A 27,180-nucleotide genomic window follows, 5' to 3' on the forward strand; every position below is an offset into this window, starting at 1 on the left:
AGTGGCTTCCACTTGAATCTCCATAGTTCAGAGAGGCCAACCGGCTCCACTTGTCTGGAGTAACTATAGACCATGGCCGCAGGGGCAGCAAGACAGCTTATCTAGAGGTTGGCAACCAAAGGAGCCTGCTGGAGCCCTGCATCCTCAGGGAGTTATAGCAGGGGGAATGGCTGTAGGGATCCAGTGCCTCCTCCTCATTGGTAGTCAGCAGTCTAAGTTTTCCTGGTGAGCTTGCAGCACTGGGACCAGTTCTCTCCCCACCTCACATAGCTCCCTATCCACCCAGCCTCACTGGGACATTCATACAAAGTAATAAACCTGAGATGATTGGCAGAGGAGGCTTGGGTACCAGTCCCAGTGTGCCCAGAGGGGCAACGGGCTGGTTTAGCTGCCTCTCCTTCCCCATGTTGTTCCCATCCCAACCAGGCTCTGGCTCCCCTCCAGGCCCTAACATTCCAGGGACCTTCCCAAAGGTAAGTAGCACCCTTCAAGTGTTTGAAGAGAACCCAGGAAGGAGGTGCCTAGGGAGTGTGGCAGATTATTAGTTAACTAAAAGCAAATTCTGACTGCGCGTTATGCATAATATGCATTGCACTGTGGCTGCTGCCCCCATGTCCTCCCACGGAAGCTGGCGTGCTGCTTGCTATTGTCTCCCAAGCCTTTCTTGTCACCTTTCTCTGAATGGTGATGAGCTCTGCTGTGTACAAAGAGGCTGAATGCTAATAGGAAATCATCATGTTTGCTGATAATTCCCTGCTACCTGGGATCGGCAAATTAGGAGCTCTAGGCACATTGGCTCACAGCAGAGGGTTGGTCCATGTGGGAACTGTGGGCTCTGTGGAGCTCTGAGCCTGCGGGCACATCAGTGTATGCATAGATAACATATGCTTGCACAGTCTGGCAGCAACACTGACCCGAGAGGCTGGATTCAACCATATGTAGTGAAGCATGGCTGCAATATGCTTTTAGAGGAGTGTTAAGGCAAGTTCCCCTTATCTCTTCTTATTTTCAAAGGATAAGCTAGCTGGCTTGACATGTACTCCAATGACTTTACACATTTCAAAGACTTACCCAAATATTTCTGATTTGATCCCCATGAAGACAAAATCCCTATGAAGTGGGGAAGGTAGATATTAGAGAGTGTGCATATTAAGGATCTAGCTTATTGCATAACACATAATATGTTTCCAATAAATAAAAATATTATTATTATCAGGTGCAGAAACTGGGACTCAGAGTGTGGTAGTGATCTGCTCACGCACACTATAAGAAGCAGAATCAGTACTAAAATCGAGGTCTTCCAACTCCTAGTTCAAGCCAGTCTTCTTGGAACAGGTTTCAGGAACTCAAGCAATAGCTTTCCCTCCAGAAAACAACCCAAATAAAATTAATTTCTCCAGGAGCCCAGGGCTACTAAGAAGAAGCACCAGGATACTGAGCATAGAAAGTCCGTTGAACTTGCTTTCTGGACTCTCAGAGCCTCCGCACTGTTCTGGCTTCTCCCAGTGCCTTGGGTGGTGGCCCTGAGCCCAGGTGGAGAATGGTGCTGATTGTAGCTGACAGCTGGCTGGGCTGTCACTTCCCATGAGCTCCTGTTGTCCCTTCAGAAGTCCTTGTTTTGTTGCCTTGAGCCTTCTCCAGGGGCAGCCCAGGGGCGAGTATGACCTGGAGGCTTGCCTATGACAGAAGTCACCATCTGCTTGTCTCCTCTCCTCTGGGAGGCTGAGCATCTCATGTCTGCATCGGTGTTAACTCATCACTGCCCTGGAGGGACTTGACATCGCTCTTGCTTCAGAGGGCAGGATCACAGCCCAGAGGGGTTAAATGACTTTCCATAACTCAGGCAAGGAAATGTCTGCTCAAATTCCTGGCTGGAGATTTCTTTTTCTTTTTAAAAATATTTTTATTGAGAAATCTTCACACAAATATAGTCCACCCATAATATACAATCAATGGCTCACAGTATCATCACATAATTGTGTATTCATCACCATGATCATTTTTATAATATGTGCATCACTCCAGAAAAAAATAGAAAAACTCATGTATCCCATATCCTTTACCCTTCCCTCTCATTGACTACTAGTATTTCAATCTACCCCATTTTTTACCCTTTATCCCCACTATTACTTATTTATTCCTTATTTTTTTTACACATCTGTCCATACCCTGCATATAAGAAGCATCAGATATAAGGTTTTCACAAACACAGGGTCACATTGTAAATGGCTGGAGCTTTCTGACTAGCCTCCCTGCTCTTCCTCTTCCTTTCTCTTGCCCTATCCTCTGATGCCATGAGCAGGAACACAGACTCCTGGAAAAACAGGTCACAAACTGAGGAAGGAAGGACCAATAAGAAGCAGTGTGGCTTACCCTTGCCTTTAGGCAAGATTAAGTAAAATCCTGTTGATCTTGCTGACTCCTGCCAGTATAACAGAGACATCTCAGAAGGAAAGGAGGGAGGGACAAGTGGTAGACAGGCTGTCCCAGGGGACTAGATAATTATTGTTTTGTTTCTTTAACCCATCCATGGTCCCAGTGCTCGGCCTATCCTTCTGCCCTCCCTTCCTCCCTCCCATCTTGTTAAACATCTGTGGCTTGACTGCTTTTAAAAAGTGGCAGCCACTCCCAGCTTTTATGGTTCTGTAAATGTCAAGACTAGTTGAAAGGTTTCTTCTTTTTCTTTTTTTCTTTTCCTAAAGAAAGGGACAGCTTCAGGGAAATCCTGGGCCTTAGGGAAAATACCTAGAGGGCTCCCCCATCATACCAGTTTCTGTCTTTTCACTGCTGCTTCCCTTGATTGTTAATGACACAAAAGTCAGAATAGGATATGTGGCCCAGTGAAAAGGTCACTGGCCTGATGAAGGACAGTGGGTACCTTAAAGGAAGGAGGGAAGGGGGAATGGCTGGCAGGGGGTACCTGGGAGCCAGGCAATGTGCAATTCCTTGACTTGATGGTGTTTCCTGGGCATATGCTTTCCCTGTGCTCTGTGCACTTTTCTGCATGTGTTATGCTTCAGGATAAAACATTTAAAGAAAAACAACACTGACTTGAGGGTCAGAATATTTGGGTTCAGTCTCAGTTCTACCGCTTATTTTTTGTGAGAGCTTAGGAAAATCACTTCAATCTCTCATGTCCTTAGTTTCCTCATCTATAAAATGGGTCCACAAAACACTGGATCAATTGAACACTTGATGCTCCATAAACTATAAAGCATGATTCACATCTAAAATATTATTTCATTTTAGGGAAAGCCAGATAAAGGTGAGAGTAAAAGTTGCAGATTGGAAATGGGTGAGCCAAAGAAATGTCAACAGCCAAAGAAAGAAGCCAGTACTCCAGGTTTGGGGGGTGAGGGGAGGGTGGTATCCTCAGTGGAAAGACAGGAAATCAAGACTCAGGCCCCACTTCTACCATCTGTGGCCTTGGGCACTGGCTGTTCCAACCTTAAAGAGAAAGTAGGTTAGAAACTAGAATTTGTTACATGCCTGTATTGTGATGTAAGAGTATTGTGATGTTGGCATTATTATCCTTATTTTACAGATAGGGAGATTGAGACTGGGAAAGGTTACCCAGTCACACTGCTAGAAAGAAGTGTTTCCTGGGAGATGGGTGGTGATGCTGTGGATGTTGACCCTTCCTGGGGTTCAAATTCAACACAGTCAAAACCTTATGATTTCATAAAATGCCAGAGGGCTCATACCTGGTCACCGAGCGAATCAGAGGAAAGGAGATTAAAAAAATAATAATAAACAGTGATTGAGAACAAGACTTGTGGAAATGATTAAGAACACTAGACCCCTGAGGCAGGATGTGCACCTCTGAAATTTCCTCTGTGCAGTGGCCAGTTCCACACAAAGCTTGTGTGCACCAAGACAGGATAGCTGCACATCTGCCTGCAACTAGAGAGGTCAAGGGCTCCAACCCTGAGGTGCCCTGACCCTTGACTGCACTATAATAGAGGTTTCCATTTTGGTTTTTGATGTTGTTGGGTTGTGTGTGGGTGGCCAACCTGCCCATGTCTCCCCCTACAGACTGAGAGACACCCAGAGGCTCCATTTGTGTGAGAATTCTGCACAGTCTGCCACTCAGACACCTAAATGCAAGCACTGTGCTAGGGGTGCTGATGAAGGATTGGTTTTCCTGGTCCAAGAAATTAGCTCTATTTCCGGTAGATATTCCCTCTTCCGAATCTGCTGGCCATCTCCTTCCCAGGGGCCCAGCTCCCCAGCAGGTGAGGATTGATCTTCTTTTGCCCCATCCCTTTGCTGGGGCCACAGCTGTGGCTGCCAGCATTTTCTGGTCACAGCTCCAGGTGCAGGGGAAAGGAAAAAGGCAGTGGTGTTTGCTCTTCTAACAGCTTTGAATAGAGCCTTTCAGAAGGGCCTCTGGCTGGCTGTCTGTCTAGCGGTCAGCAGAAACTGCTGCCAGGTATATCAACAGCCTTAGAGAAGTTGTCCATTCCAGCCCCCTCCTTGTCTAGGACAGTCTCCTAGAGAAGGGTAAAGATGTCTCAGTGTTTGTTCTCTGCCATCTGGGTTATACTGGATGTGCCCAAGGGGGCACAGCTGGAAACAGAATTCTAGAAGACCCCATGGATCAATAAATCTAAACTTGAATCCACCTTGGAATCACCTTGGACAATAGTTCCTAGACTTTAGTGTGCTTTAGACTCTTCCAGAAGGTTGATAAAATACAAGTGACGGGGTCCCATTTCCAGAGTCTCTGATTCAGTGAGTCTGGGGTAGAGTATAGGAATTTGCATTTCTAATAAGGTCCCTGTTTTTTTGCTAATGCTGTCAAAATGCAGTATACCAGAAATGGTTTGGCTTTTACAAAGGTCAAGTTACAAGGTTACAGTTGTAAGGCCATGAAAATGTCAAAATTAAGATATCCAGAGGAAGATACCTTGACTTTGAAGAAAGGCTGCCAGCATCTGGCACACCTCTGTCAGCTGGGAAGGCACATGGCTGGCATCTGCTGGTCCTTGCTCCCAGTTCATTTCTTTCAGCTTCTGATTCCAGTGCTTCCTCTATAAGTGTCTGCAGGTCCTCACTTAGCTTCTCTGGGGCAAACTCTGGGTTTCATCTCTTAGCTTAGCATCTCCAGACTTCGGCATCTTCTCCAAAATGTTCCTCTTGAAAAACGGTCCAGTTAGTGGATTAAGACCCACCTTAAAAAGGTGGGGTCATATCTTCATGGAAACAACCTAATCTAAAGGTCCCATTCAGCAATAGGTCTGCCCCTGTAAGACTGGATTAAAAGAGCATAGCTTTCCCGAGGGTGCATAACAGTTTCAAGCCAGCATACTGGATGTTGCCGATGCTGTTGGTCTGGAGACCACACTTTGAGGGTCACTGGTCTAGGGATTTATGAATACAGATTCTCAGACCCCAATCAAGAGGATCCTATCAGAATAGGGTGGGGCCTAGGAATCTGTATTCTTTTTCTTTTTTTTTTTTGCATGGGCAGGCCCCGGGAATTGAACCTGGGTCTCCGGCATGGCAGGCAGGAACTCTGCCTTGGAATCTGTATTCTTAACAAGTTGGCAGCATGTTCTGAAGCACAAGATTTGGAAATCAGTAACTTAGATCTCCATGATTAAGCCAGGGCCCTAGGATTCCCAGAAAGGGTAATGAGCAGGTAGGCTTCCAACTCCTCTGAGGCTATGGCAGTGTCATATATAGACTTCTCTGTATTTGGCAGCAAGCAGCACAATGGAGGTACAAACTGAATTTGTTGCTGAGTGAAGCCTGGGACTGCACTTGAGTTCATAAACCTGGAAATTGAGCACTTTGCTTCTTTTATGGGGGCAGAAATTGCATATAGCTTGTGGTCCTGCTTATATTCTGGGACTGAAACCAAGCACTAACAGATAAAATTATAGTTACTGCATCATTTTCTAAATGCTTTCTAACTTCCTGCTATATTGTGATGTAGCCGGAAGCAATGATCTGAACTGTCGTAACTCACTGGACTATAACCCACTCTTGTTTCTTTGATGATGATGCTATATTTTATAGCTGCATAATCTTCATCTTGTAACTGGACAATAATGAGATAACTCATGGTCGGATCAGCATGTATCCCCTTATTTTATCCTGCAACTCTGAAGTCTGATACTCCTGTGCATAGCCCATCAATGTTTATTAATGAAATAACATGACTCAACCCAGAACTGACCAAGCCAGTTCTAATCAGAGTTAGCCTGAGCCTGACATGTGCAGTAGCCTAAACCTTAACCCTTGAATGAGTTAAACATGTAATCAACCTACCCATACTCAGGGATTAGACTGTCTCTAACCTTGTCATCTAAGCCTGCCTGCCTTTGTGTGAATGCTATAAATACTGAAAGTTTCTCCAATTCGGGGAGACAAATTTGATAAACTACCCTCCTATCTTCGTGAGACTAGGCTTTGTTTAATAAACTCTTTCTCTTCTCAAAACACTGGTGTCACTTTATTGACTCCGATGCACACTGGGCAAGGACTCACTTTTGAGTGGCAATACGACTTTGCTCAGCTAGGACAGGGGATGTTTCTCCACTTTGATTAAGAGCCAGATGAGACTCCTGCACCTTCTTTGCTCCTTAAAATCCTTCTTTTCCCAACTTAGGTAGAATAAAGCAAATTTGCCTCTGAGAACAGGAGGAAAATGAATTGAAATCATAATCACAGTCAGCTTTTTGCCATATTTGGTATATAGCTGATGAACTGTAGCTAGGCAAGGGAAAAAGGAAAGAGCTGAATTCTGCACCTGGGTGGGGGCAGGCAATTGTTAGAGACCCAGCTGCAGGGGCTAAGAGGGGTCTAACCTGGCAGGCAGAAGACAGTGAGATGGGGTGGGGGGAGGTGGGGGGATACAGCACATGACAGAGCAGGAACTCCTAGAGTTGGGATTCTAAAGTAAAATGGCTAGGTTGGCCCTGCAAGGTGGGGCACAGCACAGAGACTTGGGGTACAAGGTGGATACATTTGGAAATTGTGGCCATCCATGACTTTGAGGTGGCCTTAGCTGTTGGCAGGAATCTGGGTCTTGGGGAACAATTGGAAAAAGCAGGGAAGGAAAATAAATTTCGGCTCCCATGATAGGTCTGATGGATTGGTGGTGGCTGTGTGGTGCTCTATGCAAGAGAGGGCAGGAGCTGGAAGTTAAATCCGACTTCTGTATAAAAAGTAGGAAGAATGATGTGAATTGATTCACAGCAGCTATCATAAGTGCCTTGTGGGGATTTGCCATCCCAGGGAAGAGTAAGAGGGCTAGGATATTAGTTCCTAGAGGTAGGGATTCACCAGGATGAGATGTCACTAGCAGACTGATAGAGAGGACTAGGTCCTTGGGACATGAGGAACTGGGCCTCAAGAACAAGGGAGGAAGCTGGGTGTCAGACCTGGGGCCTGAAGTCAGAGGTAGATAAATAGTCAGGGGACTTGACACAGTCCCAGAGCACTGGGCTTGAGCATCTTTAATCCCTTCTTCCTAGGACCATGATTAGGACACAAAGACTATACTGTGGCCCCTGCTGGAGTGGGAACCAGGCAAGGACACCTGCAGGGCAGACTAGATGGATTTATTCTGGGGAGAGGATACATTGGGTTCTTTGGCAATCTTGAATCCTGTTGGCAGTGCTGACCTCTCAGCCCTGACTTCATCCATCCAGGCTCTGCTGAGGGACTGGCCAGGCCTGGACAACTCATTTGGGATATGTCTGAGATCAGAAGACAAAGAAAATAGCCAAGATCTGGGAGATACATTAAATTTTCCACCTCGTGTCCTGACATCTGGTGCTCCATTGGGAAAATTAATGGGATGTCTCTGCCTCCTTCTTGACCTCTGTGGCCCTGGCTGGGCCTCCTGAATTTATTGCTTTCTCTCATCCTTTGGAAGATGATCATGCATCAATTCAGAAAGAGCCCATGATTTCCCACCCCATCCTCTAACATCCTTTCTATCCCCTCTGCAATCCCAGGTTCCTTCTGCAAGCCTGTGCACATTCCTATCTGAGGACAGAAGGGGTCGTGATGGACTCACAATTAAGGCCCCAGAGTTACAGGGTGGAGTCAATTAGTACACAAGGCCCAAACAAATCTAGGGCAGCAGACTTGGAAATATGATCTGGTCTCAGGGTTCCTAGGCTCTGAGAAGAGCTGGCTATAGGGAAGGAACAATAGGGAGGCGGCCTCCTCCACTTTCCCACCCCCTCAAATACCAGGACTATGGCATGCAGGAACATTTCCTTCCCCAGCCTAGCTTCCTCAGAAACCCCTCATTTCTTTACCAGGTTTTCAGGACCTCATCAAATTTCCTGTCCTCACTGTACCACCAGTTGCCATACCTCAGTGCAAGTGAGAAGTAAACTCTCCAGCTTCCTGTCCCTGATTTCTCCCACCCACCAAGCCAGGAATGCATGGGGTCTTTCTATTTAAAGTTGTCTCTCTGCGGAAACAAACCAGAGATAACAGAATCTTAGGGAATGCCCCCTTTATACCAGGAAGAAAAGAAGAAGCCTGATAATCACGGGCCCTCAGTGACTCTAGAGATGCCTCCAGTCCTAACTTTTGGGGCACATTTGCACCTCTTAATAGGATTGTATATTGCTTGGAAGCAGGAATGCATCCTCACAGATCCACTGGAGCTAGTGGTGTCTGGAACATAATATGTACTCAATAAATATTTCACTTTCTCATTCATCTTTTTCAACAGCACTTATTGACAATCTTTATTGCCAAGCGTAGAGACTACAGTGATAAACAGACTATGGAGTTTTTGCCTTCAATGTACATGAGTAGAGAAAGATGTGATTACATATAATTGCAACAGAGGGTCAGAAATCATTAGAGGAATGGACAGTTTTAGGCTCTGGTAGGGTGGAGAGTTATCTACGGCTTTCCAGGGAGCCTTGAAGGATCAGTAGGACCTCAGGTGTCAATGAAGAGAATGGCATGGCAGACTTTGCCAAGTCTTGGAAGCATGGATGGGCCAGCAGGGAGTTATTTTCTGAGTGACTGTACTGAAATATAAACTGATGAGGCATTTCTTTCTCATAACTCCCTCTTTGACCCCCTACGTTATCTTCCTTTGTTAGCGTAGGGGATTGGAGGTGGGTGGGAAAGATGGAGCTCCATACTCCATCCATTTTCTTCTCAGTTTTTCTCTAGACATCCTCTCCTTCTTCAACCCCCACACCTATTAAAAAAGAGGAAAAGGCCAATTGGGATGGGGCAATAGTATATAGTAATGACTACATGCAGAGACTTTGGAATAAGACTTTCTGGGATCAAATTTAGGTTTTGCTTCTTACAAACTGTGTGATCTTGGGAAAACCCTCTCTATGCCTCAGTTTCCTGGCCTTTAAAATGGAGATAATAGTAGTACCTGCTGGATAGGGTTGCTGTGAAGAGCAAATAAAACATGGAAAGCACTTGGAAGTAGAGCCTGGCACCAGGAAAGTGGCTAGTAAGTGTTAACCATTATTACTATTCCCACTTCTAGTCCTATTATTACAGAATTATAAGTTATGATATCTCAGAGTCTCTATCGTGCATCTCTTATGCTTCATAGAACTTACTCCCTTAAGCCAGTAGTTCCCAAACTTTTGTGTGCATCTGGATTACCTGTGGAGATGTTGACATAGCTAAGGGGTCTTTACATTTGGAGATTCTTGTTGGAGCCCAGGAATTTGTTATTTTAATAATCAATCCAGGTGTTTCTGAGGAGTACTAAGCATTGAGAACTTTACCTAGGCCATTTATTTCCCCTTTCAAGTTTAGGGACTTGAAATCCTTGCCCCATCACTTCTTCCCCTCAGGGCTGAATTAACTGGGAAATATGCTACCTTGGAGAAGCACACAGAAGGAAGGAATTTGAATGTATTTTCATCTTGTTAGCTAAGCAGGAAGAGATGGAGACAATTTGGTGTAATGACAAAAGGTCAGTGTAAATGATGATCTCCATAGGAATGTGGCTGGGTAAGAATTCCTTGACACCATGACCTCAGCTCTCAATGCTCCAGCTGCTTCCTAAAGCTGCATTATAACATGCACCCCACTGTTCACTGTCATCCCGTCACAGAACTGCCTTTAAGGCCTTTGATAATCTGCTCCTTATTTATTAACTTTAAGATGGTTCTGGAGGGTCCTGGAGGGTGGCTGGAAGGAATGACGTAAAGGCAGTGGGTCTCTGGGATGTGATACCTACAGTATCACAGACCAGTTGACCACTAGGGAAATAAACCCAAAATAATGCTGTGGAGCAAGATGGCCAATAAATGATATCAGTGCTACCATACCTTTCTGCAGCAGTCAATCCTGGCTCTTAAGATCCACTGCAGCCTCTGAATGCTTCTCAATAGAGTGCTCTAGGGGCCATGATCATGTAATTTGAATTGATATGGAGATGGTTCCTATTTAGCATCTGTACCAGTTTGAATCTGTTGTATACCCCAGAAAAGCCAAGTTCTTTAATCCTCATTCAATATTGTAGGGTGGGAGCTTTTTGATTATTTCCATAGAGATGTAACCCACCCAATTGTCGGTGGTAATTTTTGATTACATAGTTTCCATGGAGATGTGTCTCCACCCATTCAAGGTGGGGTTGCTTATTGGAGCTCTTTAAGAGGGAACTATTTCGGAAGAGCCACAAGAGCCATCGGAAGCAAAAGAGCCAACAGAACAGATAGAACCCTGAGGAAATTGTTGAAGAGAAAGCTAACAGATCTCACCATGTGCCTTTCCATGAGAGAAAAACCCTGAACATTATCAACCTTCTTGAACCAAGGTATCTTTCCCTGGATACCTTAGAGCGGACATTTTTATAGCTTTGCTTTAATTGGGACATTTTCATGGCCTTAGAACTGTAACTAGCAGCTTAATAAATTTCCCTCTTAAAAAGCTGTTCCATTTCTGGAATTTCGCATTCCAGCAGCTTGCAAACTAGAACATCATCCCTGTCTAGAAAAACAAATGAATCAACCATAACAAGCATTTGGGGAAAATGCTGCAGGCAAAGCATGAAAGTGAGAAAGGTGCAGTGTTGGCAGAGACTGGTTCCTCCCCTTCGTGGGCAGGTGGCTACTCTACATTTTCCAGCCTCCTTTGTGACACCGTTGTGGTCATATGACTGGATTCTGACCAATGGAAGGTGAGGAGAAGTCAAGTGCCCCTTCCAGGCCTGGCCCATAAAAGTCTTCCATGCATGCTCCTTTCTGATTTCCCTTCCCATCTTGTGAACCAGGAATGAATGGCAGAGCCATAGAATGGAAGAATTCTAAATACTGACCACTGCTAGGAGGAGACCTGCTTGCCAATCAAGAATAACCATTTTGGACTTTATGTGAGCAAGAAAGAAACTTCTGTCCACTTGAGCCATTTGTAGTTTTAGCTTACTTTTGTTATAGCAGCTAGAGTTATCTTAACTAATAGATGGGGTAAGGGTAAAACTTCCAGGGGCCCAAGCCTGAGAGATCTCCATTAAGGGTAAAGTAGGAAGAATGCAGTGAAGTCTAAAGCCAAAAGCTCCTGGTTTTTCCAGGGGTCCAGAAAGAGGAAGAGGACCCAGGAATGCAAGGGTATGGGCAGAGTAAGGAAGGAAAGCAGTGGGAGTTTCGAGGAGTGTAGAGGAATGGGAGACAACTGGAAGGGGCTGAAATACAGATTCTGAGAGGGACCGAGCAGCCCTTCCACTGACTTTTCAGGTATCAGAACTCCTGACATGTTATCTCCTCCATCCTCTTTGCAACCTCTCCATTTTGACCACCTCCATCCCACTTTATTCCCGTCCTTCTTCCCATTTCTACTGAGAGAAGGACCTTGCCACTTTCACAAAGAAGGGTCAGAGAAGGCATTTAAGAAATGCCAGCCACTGAAAGACATCACATATATTGATCCAAATGTTAGCTGAGGGGAGGCAGCTGCCTTTCTGATTTGCACCAATGAATGTTAAGTAAATTAATCACCTTTCAGGGTTGATCTCTGGTGGGGAGGGGAAGAAGGGGGCAATTTATGATCTAAGGCCAGGAGTCTTAGCTGAGAGTTTGGTGCATTTTAAGGGAGAGAAAGCTTTCAGTTAAAAGTTGGCTTAGTGCTGATTCAAAGGGAAATAAGCCAAGTGAACTACCAAGTAATTTCTGACCTTGGAAAAAATGGAAATAAAACCAAGCCAGCCCCCAGGGCCTGCAAGGACTGCTTAGTTAATTAATGCTGTGCCTGCAGGCTCTGTTCACTCTACTTAGATATTTAAAGGTACAGTGTTTACCAAGCTGTGGCCTCCAAGGAGAATGAAAGGTTTCTAGAAGGGGTTCAGGCGCCTTCATGATAAGCTTCAGGCTTGCTCCTCTGTCTCCTTAGCTTGAGCCTTCCCTCTCTGCTGCAGAGTGGACAGCACTAGGGTACAGCAAATATACCTTGACTTCAGGGCCTTTCATAAAGGAAAACTTCCAAGGGGTTAGGCTTTGGATTTCCATCAAATACAAGCCAAATGCAAATGGCATTTTTCCTTCATAGAAATGCTCTGATCTTAAAAGTTGAGGCAGGAAGAAACAGTGAGGAATCAAGAAGAATTTCCTTGAAAGGAATTATTGAGATACCATGTTGGTTCTAGTACTGCCTGGGTGTTCTAGCTTGCTAGCTGCCAGAATGTGATATACCAGAAATGGAATGGCTTTTAAAAAGGAGAATTTAATAAGCTGCAAGTTTACAGTTCTAAGGCTGTGAAAATGTCCCAATTAAAGCAAGTCTAGAAAAATGTCCAAATTAAGGCACCAGCAAGATGTTACCTTCACTCAAGAAAAGCTGATTCCTTCTAGCCTCCAATATTCTGGAGCAGGTAGAAGGAAAAATCTGACATGATGATATGGTATCCCATGACAAACTCTGGGATCTGCCCTGTATATACTTGTTGAAGCGTCCTTTGAAAAGTACTGCTTTTCTTTTTCTTTTTTTGCTATGTATATATGTTATATTATGCAATTAAAAAAAAAAGCAAATCTGGAAAAAAAAAAAAAAAAGAAAGGCCAACGAAGTTCAAGGTTTCTCTCTCAACTGGAAAGACACATGGTGAACTGATAATGTCTACCATCTTTCTCTCCAAGCTTCTTGTTTCCTGAAGCTCCTCCAGGACGTTTTTCTTCTTTATCTCCAAAGGTCTCTGGCGTGTGAGCTGTCGTGGTTCTTGTGGCTCTTTCATGCTTTTTCGAAATACATCCTCTTTTAAAGAATCCCAGTAAACTAATTAAGACCCACCTGGAATGGAAGGAGTCACATCTCCCTGTAACCCAAAATTAATACCCATGATTGGGGGAGTCACATCTCTGTGGAGATAATCTAATCAAATTTCCAGCCTTCAGAATTTCCTGTCCATCAAACTGCTGGGATATGAAGTCAAGATCTAAGTCTTATCCTGTCTCTGACTTGTTCTAGGGGCATGATCTTAGGTAGGGAACTTAAGCCTTTGCACCTCAATTTGATTATCTGTGAAATGGCACATAAGAACATTCAACTTGGAGAGATGTGAGATGCCTTGTAGTTCTCATCTATTTGCCAAATGCCACACACGTAATGATGACATTCACATGAATGACACTATAAATCTTTATAATAATACTGTGCCAGTTTGAGACTATTGTGTACCTCCAGAAAGCCATGGTCTTTAATCCTGATTCAATACTGTTGGTTGGGATCTTTTTTATTAAATTGTTTCCATGGAAATGCAACCTGATTCCTGAGATTCCTGAGAGCAATCATCTGAGTGCCTCAATTTATCCTGATGAGCCAGAGCTGGCCAGATTGGGAATTGGCTGCCACTGGGTCATGTGTTCACCTTTGGCTCTCTTTGCTGTGGCCAAGGAAACAGATTCACAAAGTCACGAGGGCTGTGTGTAGGGCAACTTTCCTTAGAGGAAGTCTGTGACCATGCAAGCTTTTACTTAAGATATACCTTATAACCATAAGGGAGATGACAGAGCAAAGGGTTTGTTACATCAATGCGTCAAGACATCATACTGAGTACTGTTGATGATTGTGACAAGAAAGTAGTTTAACAGCTGTTATATAGGTGTTCAATAAATGTTAGTTTCCTACCTGCCTGAAATTTCCACCTCAAAGCTTTAAGGTGACTTCCTGAGGTTTCCATCCAACTTTGGGTTCTCATGGAACATACATACACATCTAAAAGTGCTCTTGATAATTGGGAACATTTGACATCCATCCATTTTCGTTCTAACTTTCTATCTGTGAGCATTTAGAAAAAGCAATTATTTTCTGAAATGGCACAGAAAGTCCAAGAGCTGAGTTGGCAGAACGAGTCCAGACCAATTGTTAACATCATGGAATCTGGCACCAGACTGCCTGAATGGGATTCCTGGATCACCACTGACTAGCTAAATCACTTTGTGCAAGTGTTTACCTCTTGCATCTCATTTTCCTTATCTGTGAAATAAGGATAGCAATTATTCTTATATGGTTGTGGAGGGGACTAAATAAATTGGTATATGTAAAGCTGCAGATCTGCGACATCATAATAAATATAGGTCATGGTATTGTTGAAACTCCCAGAGGTTGTTCCCCATGATCCTACTTCTAATTCATCTCAGAGAACCATGAGTCTCAAAATCACTTGGAAGAGACTTCACAAACACTTCAGAAAGTCTTTATTATATCCCATGGCCTATAAAGAAGTAGAAACATTTCTCCTTAGGTCTAAGCTCATTTTTCTACAATAAAATCTCATGTCTTCTTTGTGTTTTGTTCGTGAAAGGAAGGACATAGCCCCACTGACCCTTTGCCTTTGTGCCAAATGAATCCAAAGCCAGGGACAAGCTCCTTCTCTTTAAATATGGGGATCATATTAAGATGTTTTAGAGGCAGATGGCAGTAGCTGAAGAGAAGCAAGGGAGGTTTTATACAGCCAAACCTGCCCCTTCAGGGGCCTTGGTCTCCCATCCTTCCTTGATAGCCCTCCTCTAAAGTACTTCCAGCTCAAATTGAGTGATGAAATTTTGTCCCTAGATGAAATCAATAATCCCTATCATGATAGAAAAATGCAAATATTTGGAATTTTCCCATTACATACAAGGCCTGGGAGAACGTTGGGAGTTTCTAAAAAGAACTTCATTTGGGTATTTAAAAAAAATTCTTGTGCATGTCTTTTTAAAAATTGTTTTTAAATGTAACAACATACAAAAACAAACATTTTAACCATATGAATGGTATATAATCAATAGCTTACAATATCATCACATAGTTGTATATTCATCACCATGATCATTTCTTAGAACATTTGCATCAATTCAGAAAAAGAAAAAAAAGATAAAAGAAAAAACCTCATACATACCATATCCCTTACCCCTCCCTCTCATTGATTGCTAGTATTTCCATCTACCCAATATATTTTAGCCTTTGTTTCCTCTATTTTTTCTATACCCATTATCATTCCCTTTCCTTGATCACTAGCATTTCAATCTACGAAATTTATTTTTTTATTTTATTTATTTATTTTTTTTACTAAATTTATTTTAACATGTGTTGCCCCTATTATTTTTTATTTTTAATTTGGGTATGTTTTTTAAAAATCCTTTTCTTCAAAATATTTCAGTTGCTCTATTTTTAGAAGATGATGACTTTCTCTAAGCGTTTCAAACAGGTTTGCAAAAATAACTGAGCTCTCTCCTGCACACACACAATCACATCTGCATGTATGAGGCACAGACAGGAACACACACATACCTATACACCTATAATTATATATGCGTTTAAATACGCAGGCATCTATAAAATGGCATCACACATGCCCATGTACACACACACCTGCAAACACTCAGGTTTACAATAGATAGCTACACCCTAAAACATACATGTGAGCAATTTGAAACGAGTAACTACAGCCCTTTATGCAGTATCACTGGCATGTAATAATATGGCGGGCATGTATGCAGTACATCTTCAGTGTGGTTAATTCATATCAGTTTTGAGGAAAGAATTGCATGAGAGAGAACTGCATATTTTCAGGGAGACTCAGAAACCTAGCTGAATTCCCAAACTTGCTAGGTAGCTCCTTTCCTTCCTCTGTCCTGAGTCCTCATTCTAAGTGAAATGCAGAGCTTTGAGTAGAATTGGGGCTGGGGGTTTTATTCCAACTAAGAAAAGGGAATCCTTGAACATGGGCTTTTGAGAGTCCCATAGGCAATGTCCTCTATGAAAACAGAAACAAATAGTTCCACCATTGGAAACAAGTGTCCAGAAAGCAGCAAGTTTACCCTGTACTGGAGCCAAGGAACAACCAGATGCTGATTACATCCCTGCGGGGCAGAGGGGAGGATGCTGCCAGCACAGACTGTGTCCTGTTGTAGGAGAGAGACGGGAGGGCAAGAAGGGAGGAAAAACTGAATCTATAAGCTTTCTCTTTATACAAACAAGACTCATAAGTTTTCTTTATTTCAGCTGGAACTCACATCACAGCAGCCCTATTTACTACTTACCGCCTGCATTTCTTAGAACCAGTTTTGTTCCTGCTCAAGAGGAAACCAGGCAGAGTTGGGAAAACAGTTCCTCAGCCAGCTCTTCAGTTCTGCTGTCTGGGGGAATCCATCTGGCCAGGATGCCCTTCAAGTAAGTCAATGCAGTCTTGCTCTCTCTCTGCGCAGAGCACAGTACACAGAGAGGGCTGAGAAGGTGGCAGGCTCCTGAGGTGGACTGCTACTGTGGCCATTCTAACCAAACTCCCCCAGGATCCTGAAGTTCAGTAGCCCAGTGCTGTGCTGGTAAATCCTTAACAACCAGCTCTCTGGGTTGTAGTGAGGGATGATTTGTATGTAGTGTTTGCTGATTGCTGTGACCTATTTCAAACTACTAAATGTGAAGTCACTGAACCCGGGGTTGGGAAGGGATGTGTGGCAAACCCCATTTTATAGTATTTCTACCAAGCAGATAACAATAGGTGCAAGAGCAGAGGGTAATAGCAAATTGTAATAAAATAATTAGCAAGTGATGAGTTTTGAGTAACTATTAAAAACAGTTTTTAATTTCTTTTTAATGTGACTTAATTGCAAGTTTATATAATTTAATTTTGAACAGTGACTGTATTTAACAACAAGCTCACCAAGTTCTGGAAAATCTAAACAATCAATTTGGGGAGCCACCACGACTGCTTCAGAGTGCCACTTTTCCTGAGAGTCATAGAGTGAAGGCTTTGGTGTTAAAATCACTCCCATTAGCAGCCAAGCCACACCACTAAGGGAAGTTTAGAACAGGCTCCATTTCCTTAAGGAGATGTGTCTTCAGAAGGCAGAAGAAACATTTAGGAGAGAAGAGAGGTTGAAAAAAGCCAAAAGCCATGTAGTTTTTATTTGTTCCATCCATCACGTATATTTGACCAGAACAGCTTGAAGCCAAGCAGGAAGGTTTATTTGGCCTGGTCAGCTCTGAATCTTACTTCAGCATAGTCAAAATAACTGGAAGATTTCTGGTTTTATTCCCTCGAAAAACCTGTGCTCTAGGGATATTTCTTTGACTGATGTTCACTGGCGTCAGCTGGGTGCTTGGGCTCTAGACCATTTGCCTTTTCAGCAGGAGGGTCCTGGAAGGCCTGTGGCTGTAAGATTTTTTTATTTCGTGGACTCCAACTAAAGGAGCTGAGATACAAAACTCTCTTATGGGGAGCAAACTTACATGACAGACAATATTTACCCAACTGGGATCAAGGAGGCTACACCCTTCCCCTTGCCTATGAGCTTTTGGAAAACTGTGGTGCCTTATCAAAATTATTAAGAACCAGAAATGGCAGGTGACGGAAAGGAGTACAGAGAATGAAACTTGGGGAGAAAAATCGTGTTAATCGTGTTCCGAGTTCAGGAACTGAGGTAGGTTTTACAGCCCCCAGCTGCTTCCAAAAGTTGTATAGAACACACCAGAACAGGAAGATTAGAAGAAGTGACAAACCGCTGAAGAATTTAATGTGAGAGAGGTGGGAGCGAACGGGCACTCTTGAATAGGTTTGTGTCTTCCATTTTGCATTGTTTTTGATGGCTGCCTAACAGCACCGTCACTCCCATCCTTCTTCATTCCCATCAAGACCTTTGCTATGTCGGCCCTGAAATGTTCATGCCCCTCACTCCACTCTTGTCTTCACTTTCCTGCTAATCCAGTGTAGATTCTATGGCCCTGTTGTATAATCGCTCCTTCATGCAAACCTTTTGTCCTTGTCATCCTCCAACGTACTTACCCAGCAAAGCCCTAGCTAGCCTTAGGCCAATCCAGTTTTGCCCATTCTGCACCATTCCCAAGCAAATGAACAAAGCCAGAGGAAAACCACAGCTGTATGGGCTGATCTTACCATAAATTCAAAATGATACATTTCTAATAAAGCTTCAGTTTTGCTTGGAAATGCGATTACATTTCCCTAGTCAGTTTGCCTCCCTCATCTGCCTCAGTGCATGGACAGTCCCTGCTCCTACTAAGGCAGGTTCCTCCCATTAAAAACACTGGATGGAGCCCATCTCCTCACATCTACTCAAGACCTTTGGTCCTCCAGTTATCCTCTCTCTTCCCTGAAACACCAATTATTTCCTCTCTACTGGATCAAAACTTCTGCAGTGTGGAAGGGAGGAAGGAGGTAATCAGCTTATTCTCTGTTTCTCTACCTTGTGCATCTCCCCATCCTCCCCTTCCTCATGTGGCTGTTTCCTGTTCTCCAGGGCTGGAGTGTAGGGAGAGGGAGGTGATGTAGGGGGCGGGAAAGGGCTTACTTGACTGGTGCTTGAAAGGTTTGGTTTTTGAGGATTTATTGCCCATACTGACAGTTCTCTGAGGACAAAGGACTGGCCCAGGGGATGTCAGCATCCCAATGCTCTGAGTGAGTCCTTGGAGCTCTTACGAGTGGGGGCTCATCTCCCCAGGGGACGTCTCACCCTGGTTTGAGGCCCTTTCAGGTCCTGGACCTGAATTTGGGAGGGAAAAGAAAAGCGGGGCATCCCCACAACTTCTCGAGTCCCAGAAAAGGGAGTGAGGCTTGTGGGCGTCCCCATTCACCTCAGCCCTTGGAAGAGAACCTGATGTGAATTCACGATTTTCGGAGAGTAATTAATGGACAGACTCTCTTGGAACCGTAAGACCCGGCAGCAGGGCTATGAGGGAAGGGACTTACCCAGTCTGTGGTGGATGTAGCAGCAGGCTGAAGGATCCCTTATTGCTGGCTTTGTGGAGGAAGGAGGAGAGAGGAAGCTGGGGCGCCCCTGGCCAGGTGGGCAGCACCCGCGTTCCTCTCCTGGGTTTCGGCACCAAGATGAAAGGTTTAGGAGGTGAAAGGGTGAGAAAGAAGGATGGTAGACCAGGAAATTTAAAACGGGAGGGTTTATTTCTGCACTCCCAGGCTGAGCTTACTGAATCCAAGATGGAGGGAGGTGAGTCAGTGCCTGGGTGATGGCGTGGGCAGTTTTTAAGCAAGCGGGTCACGTGATGTCCGGAAGGGGCGGTTCTCCGGAAGTCACGTGTCCGGAAGGGGTGGTTCATCAGTTCTGGAAATTAGGTGTCCAGAAGGGGCGGTTCCAGAAGCCATGTTCGGAGGGGCAACACAGCCTCCGCAGCTCCAGTTGCAGTGCCCTTCCCCGTTCCCCTGACCTAACAGTGCTGTCATAATATACTCTAAGGTGTACCAGACAGAGAGAAGGAAGAAAGTGAAAGGGATGGGGTCTCTGTCAGAAAACACAGACTCTCTGGTGGGGCCTCATGGTTTCCCCAGGCAGCCTCCTTGGTTAGGGTTTCCATCTAGACAACCCCGGACCCCATCCTTATTCCAGGCTCCATTCAGCATTTTGGTCCCACGTCATGAAAGTGCAGCTACTTCCCAGCACAGCTCTCTCTACTTCTGCTCTCCCAAGGCAGCCAACCAGCCACGGTCTCTTGCCTTTATTCCCTTTCCAGCTATGGGTCTGTTATGGCTGTTATGTCTACTGGACTCTCCATGTGACCTCTTAAAGCCCCTCCCTACTTGGTTGGTGTGAAGGGCAAGTACCCCTTCCCCTCTCCCCCCACACTGCTACAAAGCGTTTGCAGAGAAATCCCGCCCCCCTTGGTCCCCCTTCTCTGCCCCTTCAACCTAAATCCTTTAATATGCTCGAGGTGCTTGATGTGCTTAAGGCTGCAGAGCGGGATTTGGCTATCCCTTTGGCAGGTCCTCCACAGATAGCCCCGTACGTCCCATGTAGAATCACTTTGCAACTGTTGCTTTGTGCTTTGGGGTCTCAGTCAAAACCGAGGAGAAAAACTTGGATTTTAGTATCCTGTTACACATATGCGTATCTATCTATAACTGCACCCATGTGGTGCAGCATGATACAAAACTTGTGGGTTGAGAGAGAAGGAAAATAGACATGAAGAGAGTAGGGAAGTCATGTTCAGACCCTCTGATGGTGGAGCTGCCGAGCGGGAGTCCATGAGCATCCTCCAGTTTCTGTCCCTCTGGAGACCTGGGTGAGTCCTTGTGTACACGTGACCCCACTCTTCTTTTTTAAATACATAACTATTTTATATCTGCATAGGATTATAACATTTCAAGTCTTTTCAGTTCTATTATCTCAAATATATATTAAATAATTATCCTGGATATTCAGAGATGATGCTAAATATGAGTGTGGGGACGGAATATATATATATACACACAGCCTGTCCTCAGTGGTGGCCATACTTCTTGAAGTAACTTGAATGAGTCTCTTTTCCTGCCTCCAATAGCCCAGTCAGAGAACCCCTCAAACTGGATTTATTTCTCACTAAATATTTCTCTCTAGGCCTGCTACCACAGCAGCCCCTGATTTCATTTCACTCAGCCCTGCCCTCCCATCCAGGCCTGGGGATAACTGGGAACCATCAAACACAGGACAGAAAGCCCCAAAGAGGCTGAAGACAAACACTGCAGCAGCTGACCAGAGCTCAGGCAAGGCTAGTGTGAACCTCTTTGCCTAATATGTCCTGATTACTTGATAAAAAAGTCACTATTTTTACACAGCAGCCCAGGGCAGAGGCCGGAGCCTCCTGGAAGATGGTGAAACCAGAGAAGGGTCCGTTTTCTCCCCAGCTCTCCTCCCAGGAGCCGTCCCTCAAACCCAGTTTCATTTCAAGAGTTAAAATAGATATCAATTGCTGTCTTGAGATGGGCTTCAGTTCCACCTCATAGGCCATAAAAATGCTTTTCATTCTCCCAAACCCTTTTCTACTTCTTATGTTTTCCTCTTTTTCTTCCCTTTCAGTGCCTTTGTCCCTGTTTTTGCTCCATGTTCAGCAGCAATTTTAGCCTTTTTTTTTTTTTTTTATTCTTCTCCTTCTTTGTGGGAAAGTATTTTTAATCTAGAAAGATCTTTTTGAAGTACATAAACTGCTTGCCTGCATCTAGCTTTTTTGCTGTTGTTTGTTTTACCAAAGACAGCTGTCCCTTCTTATCTTTCCCTTATGTTGTTTTTGTTCCTTTGAAGGTCATAGCTTTTAATTGCCTTTACTTCTTCAAATTATTTACTTTTTATACACAATTTTAAGTTACACTTTGTTTCTTGTAAAATATTTAATTATTTTTACTTTGGAAAAAAGGAGTTCTCATATTTCTAGTCTTTAAAATTCTTTAGATTTTTTCTTTTTTGTTTTCTCTTTTCAAGCCTTTGTTTCTGGCTTTTAAATTTTTACTTTAATTTTCTTTTCTTCTCTTCCTTCTTTTTGTAATGGATATCTTGCTTTATGATTTTAATAATAGCCAACAGAAAGAGTGGGTGCAGGAATGATAAGGGGGGAAGAGGCCACACAAGCACCAGGCAATGATGGGAGGAGACTTCTCCTGTCCTTCTGAGCAGCCCTGCAGGCACCCCCAGGCCTCTCAAGAGGGTTCCTCCATCCCTTCTGTAGCAGACATTTATCTTGCCTTGAGGTAGCCCAACATCTTTTGAGTATCCTGTCTGCTATCTTTAGTGCATCAGCTCTCCTCTTCACATTTGTCACCTCGGTGTTGTAAAATCCAGGATGTTCTCTGTCTGGGCACCACCTCCAGCTTCTGGTGAGAGAGAAGGAAGAAAGAGGAAACGGTGGTGTCTGCCAGGAAGGCAGACCCTTCCCCGTAAATTCCCCACACTCTCCATTTGTATCTTGTGGCCTGGACTGTGTCACATCTGCATCTCAAGCTCCAAGGGAGCCTGTGAAAGTGAGAATGATATAAAACTCTAATTATGCCAAAGCCTTTTTATAAAAGCTTTGGCTGTTGTTTTGGACTAATATCAAATGTACAGAGAAACCACAAATGCAGTACCAAAAAAACATTTTAGTTTTCCTGGAGCTTTTTGAGAAAATGTTGCCAATTAATGCCCAACATCCCTGAAAAAATTTAATGAGTATTTCTTGCAAACAAGGACATTCTTTTTCTTAATGCTTAACTACAATACAGCCATGGAAATGAGGAAGTTAACACGGATAGAAAACTACCTTTTAATCCCAGACCCCATTTAATGTTTCCTCACTGGTCTTAAGGATCTCCTCTCTAGCAAAAGGCCCTAGTTCTGAATTGTTTGTGGCATCTTGTTGCCATGTATCTCAGTCTCTGCCTGCCGGAACGGCCGCTCAGGCTGTGTCTGACTTTCATGACCTTGCTACTTGAGGAGATTCCAGGGCAGGTACTTTGTAGACACCCCTCAGTCTGCGTTTTCTTCTTTCATGAGTAGATTCAGGCTCTGCATCTCTTGTAGTAATATCACGGGAGTGATCTGTGTTCTCATTGCCCCCTCTTAGAGGTGCTCAAATTCAATTTACCCCATTATTGAAGACGTTTGCTCTGATCCTTATCTACTGCGCTTCACTATGAAGTCTCTCTTTTCTCCTTTTTATTTAAAAAGTATTTGGCAAGATAGTGCTTTGAAACTACTTAGAGATCCCATTTCTTATCAAGCATTATACTTATTCATTTATTTATTTATGTTAGATCAAGTCTGAGGTCAGTAGAGTTTTGCATAAAGGGCTGGACAGTAACTATTTTAGGCTTTTCAGATCAAGAGGTAAAACTGATGATATTTTGTAAGTACTTTTATAACAAGGGACAAAAATTTCCACAATTTTTTATCGATCAAATTACAAGTATAATAATAATTGAGTGCTTCTTTTGTATTATGGGTCTACTACCAATGAAAAGAATGGAATTCCTTTGGGGGGATAGATTCTGAGCTCAAAGTTAGGGTTTCCTATTACCAAATAGATTGCAAATGTCCACCTGCATAAACAATTTTTAGCTTGTGGGCCATACAAAAGCAAGCAGTGGGCTGGATTTAGTCCATGGGTCATAGCTCATTTACGCATAGATTCTCATTTTACTTAATGGGCTATGATTTGTTATTAACAATATATATTTTGATGTTCAAATTGCATCTAATTTGACTGGAGCAAGCCCCTTCGAGCTGGGGTCTATGTTCTTTTCACATGCCCCTACATTCTTGGAGCACTTCCTTGCCTTTGGCACAAGTTGTCCCAGACTTATCTTTTACTTTCCCCCATACCAGCCCTAGATGCAGCCATTTCTTCACAGAGCTCTAATTTCTTTCAGTTGAGAATGGTATTTAGAAGCTAAGACCTAGGTGCTGGGTATATGTACTGCTACAGGAGCATGGCTCTTCCCAGGCCTTCTCAGCAGACAAAGCTAGGAAATGTGTGTGTGTGTGTGTGTGTATCAATACCTTCAGTTCTAATCCAATGTCACAGGACTGTTTATAGTTTTCTCCCTTATGGCATATGTAACTCCCTTTTCCAACAGTGGAACTCTGGCTCCCACTATTACTAAAGTGCTTTCTTATTTGAGCCATCCTCCCAGTAAGTAACCAATTTCCCATCCCTGCTGCTCTCCCTGCCCCTTGATGGTGCCCTCCGCATCCTGCTCAGGCTCTGATATCCTTCCCTGTACCATCCTTACATATGGACGTCTTGTCACCATGCCCAGGCTTGGGGTCCCCATGCCACACTGCCCTTTGACATGGAAGTTCTCATTCTGCCTGGGCTCTGACACACTGTGCTGGACAGTTCTCTTCCCCAACAGACGCCGTCTCACCTCCACAGGCTCCCGACACCTTTTGGGAGCCATCCCCCACATCGACACACTTCTCACCCCTGCTTGGGCTCAGTTCCTCATGCCAGCGGGTCCCCTGCCCACATGGATGCTGTCCTTCCTTGCTCAGGTTCTGGTGTCCCATGCCAGGTCTCCCCACGCCTCCATGTGGATGCATCCCCCACCCTATTTGGGCTCTGATTTCCATTGCTGGGCCTTCCCCTAGCATGGATGCCTCCCTGACACCCTATGCCAAGCCCCCTGTCCCCATGTGGACGCCCTTCTTACCTTACTTGGGCTCCAAACCCCCATGCCAGGTTACCCTTCTCCTACCTGGGTGAGCACCCACCTTCCTGTATTTCACCCAGTGGCTTCAGGACTGAATTCTTCAGGAAGGGGAAGCAATAGGCCACATTTTTTCATAGTTGCTCAGATCTTTTTTTTTTTCTTTTAAAGAAAGAGTAGTAGCTAACGCTCATGGTGCCTATGGGGTACAAGGCATTGCTCTAAACACTTAACACTGAGCTCCCTACTTCATAGATGAGGAGACTGAGGCACAGAGGAGATTAATAATTTGTCCCCCTACACACAGCCCATAAGTGATGGATGCAGGCCTTAGACTCAGGCAGATTCGTCCTGGAGTCCCTGCTGTTAACCGTCATGCTATACTGCACATGGCAAACAAAACATGTCACACAGGTAAATCCCATAGTGCACTGTTCCCTGATTTCATTCCCTTTCCTCTCCTTACAAAGAAATGCTTTAGCCACTTGTGTGCTACTCCTATGCATACATTATACGTTCTTTACACATTTAGTATTGCTTTGCATGCTTTCAATTTTATATAAATGATATTATACTTCATTTATTATTTTATATCTATTTTTCTTCTCTTCGCATAATATTTTTGAGATTTATCCATTTGCAATTTATAACTTTAGTTCATTCCTTTAAATTGCTGTATAGTGTATAACTGCGTGAAGATGCCACTGTTATTTATCTATTTTCCTGTTGATGAACACTTTGGTGGTTTACAGCTTTTCACTATGAAAATAAATTCTGAAATGCACAATTTTTGTCTTTTTATGCAACTGTTCAAGTTTCTTTACGATATGTGTCCAGTAGTAGGATAAGCTATGTGCATCTTCAACTTTACTAGATTTTGCCAAATTATTTTTCCGAAGTGGCTTTACCAGTTTCCATTCCAAACAAAGGTAGCCGAGTTCACATTTTTCCGCTTCCAAGCCAGTGTCTGGTATTGTCAGAATTAAATTTTTCTAGCCTGATGAGTATAAGTACTCTTATTTTTTTCTAATTTGCATGTCCCTGATTCCTAGTGAATTTGAGCCTCTTTTCACAGGCATACTGGCAATTTGGAGTTTTTCTTTTGTGAATTACCTATTTACATCATTTGTTTATTTATTGGTTTGTAATTTTTCCTTCTGACTCTGAGGAGATTTTATATAATATAGATATGAAACCTTTGTTCAGCTATCTTTGCAAACTATTGCAAATAATCTTTCTTATTCCTCCTATTCTGTGTTTGTTTTTTCATTTAAATTATGGTGGCTTTTTAAAAAATAGATTATAGCTTTAAGGCACCCAAATGGGCTTCTTTTATGTTTACATTTTTTATATCTTGTTTAAAATTTCCTTCATGAATATGAGGAACAAATATATCTATATTTTCTTCTGAACATTTAAAGTTTCCTTCTTGAAACTTCTAGGCATTTATTCCACCTGAAATTTATTTTTGTGAACGTTATGAGGAAAATAGCTAATTTTATTTTATTCCATATGGATATCCACTTGTGTCTGCATCATTTATTTAGAAGTCCATCCTTTCTCTGCTGATCTAGAATGTCATCTCTGTTATTTATCAAGTTTCTGCACGTGTGGGTCTGTTTCCACATTCTCTGATCTGTTCCACTGGCCTGTTTATCCACCCCTGTACGGATACCACACTGTACTTTATAACAAGTCACATATCTTTTTAGAGCTCGACCAGTGTCCCCTCCTTGTATCATGGATTTGGCCCTTTGTTTTTCCATATTAATTTTTAAATCAGCTCTTTAAGTTTTTTGCTTGTTAGCTTTCTACAACTTTATTGAAGTGTAATTGACATAAAAACAAGAAATTTGAAGCATGTTCAATGTGATGAGTTTTGACATGTTAAAACATCAACACAACCAAGAACATGAAACTATTAGCATTAGACAGTCCCTACAATGGCCCTCAGTTGTCCCCACCTCCTGATATTCGTACCCTTATGTAATTCCCCTTGTGATAGGACCTGTAACTTGTTTCTAACCAACATAATATGGCAAAGGTGATGGAATATGATTTCTGTCATTGTATGACCTAATAGTGCAATCTGTCTTGCTAGAAGCAGACTTCCTCGCTGGCTTTGATGAAGCCAGATGTTCTGTTGTGAGCTGCCCTAAGAGGCCCATATATGAAGGAAAGGAAGGCAGCCTCCAACCTCCAGTAAGAAAGAGGATCTCAGTCCAGCAGTCCACAAAGAAATGAATTCTGCCAACAGCCTTGTGAGCTTGGGAGCAAACCTTCCCCAGTCAAGCATTGGGATGAGTCTGCAACCCCGGCTGATGCCGTGATTGCAGCATGGCACAGAGGATCAGCTGTCCCTGAACTCCCGACCCACAATTTCGTATGTGGTGTAAGGTTCTTTTATTCTTCTTTTCTTCTCCTTTTTTTTTGCATATGACCATCCATCTAGTTGTTCCAGCATCACTTGTTGAAAAGATTACCAGTCCCACCCTCCCCATGATGGTTAGGTTCATGTGGCAACTTGGTCAGGAGATGGTGCCCAGTCATCTGGTCAGGTAAGCACTGGCCTATCTATTGCTGCAAGGACATTTTGTGAACTTAAATCATCAGTACATTGATTGCATCTATGGCTGATTACATCTGCAGTTGGCTAAGGGAAGCGACTTTTGCAGTGAGAGACATTTAATCTAATCAGTTGAAGGCTTTTAAGGGGGAGGTGATAGCTTCAGCTGTCAGAAAAAAACTTTTGTCTCTACTTCAACCAGCCAGCCTCTCCTGGGAAATTAATTGAAGATCTTCATCTGAGTGCCAGCTTGCAGCCTTCCCTATGGAATTCAACTCAT

At 43.5% G+C, this 27,180-nt stretch overlaps 1 protein-coding gene across 8 annotated transcripts in view; it reads left to right on the plus strand.

The window, feature by feature from the left end:
* Positions 1-11,103: 11,103 nt before the first annotated feature.
* The window catches only part of LOC143680892 (uncharacterized), a 63,241-nt gene continuing 47,164 nt past the window's right edge, over positions 11,104-27,180 (plus strand). For 2 of the 8 annotated variants that reach the window (XR_013174220.1, XR_013174222.1), the window contains exons 1-2: positions 11,117-11,332; positions 16,435-16,602. Coding sequence is in view for 2 of the 8 variants with exons in the window: in XM_077157458.1 (XP_077013573.1) it covers positions 20,381-20,460 (80 nt within the window). In the remaining 6 variants the exon portion in view is untranslated. Of the gene's footprint in view, positions 11,333-15,940; positions 16,042-16,434; positions 16,603-17,067; positions 19,319-19,339; positions 20,461-27,180 lie in introns of those variants that run through there. The other 6 variants (XR_013174221.1, XM_077157458.1, XR_013174223.1 and 3 more) reach the window with 5 other exon arrangements.

This window comes from Tamandua tetradactyla, chromosome 4, assembly GCF_023851605.1.
Source record: "Tamandua tetradactyla isolate mTamTet1 chromosome 4, mTamTet1.pri, whole genome shotgun sequence".
Classification (NCBI taxonomy): Eukaryota; Metazoa; Chordata; class Mammalia; order Pilosa; family Myrmecophagidae; genus Tamandua; species Tamandua tetradactyla.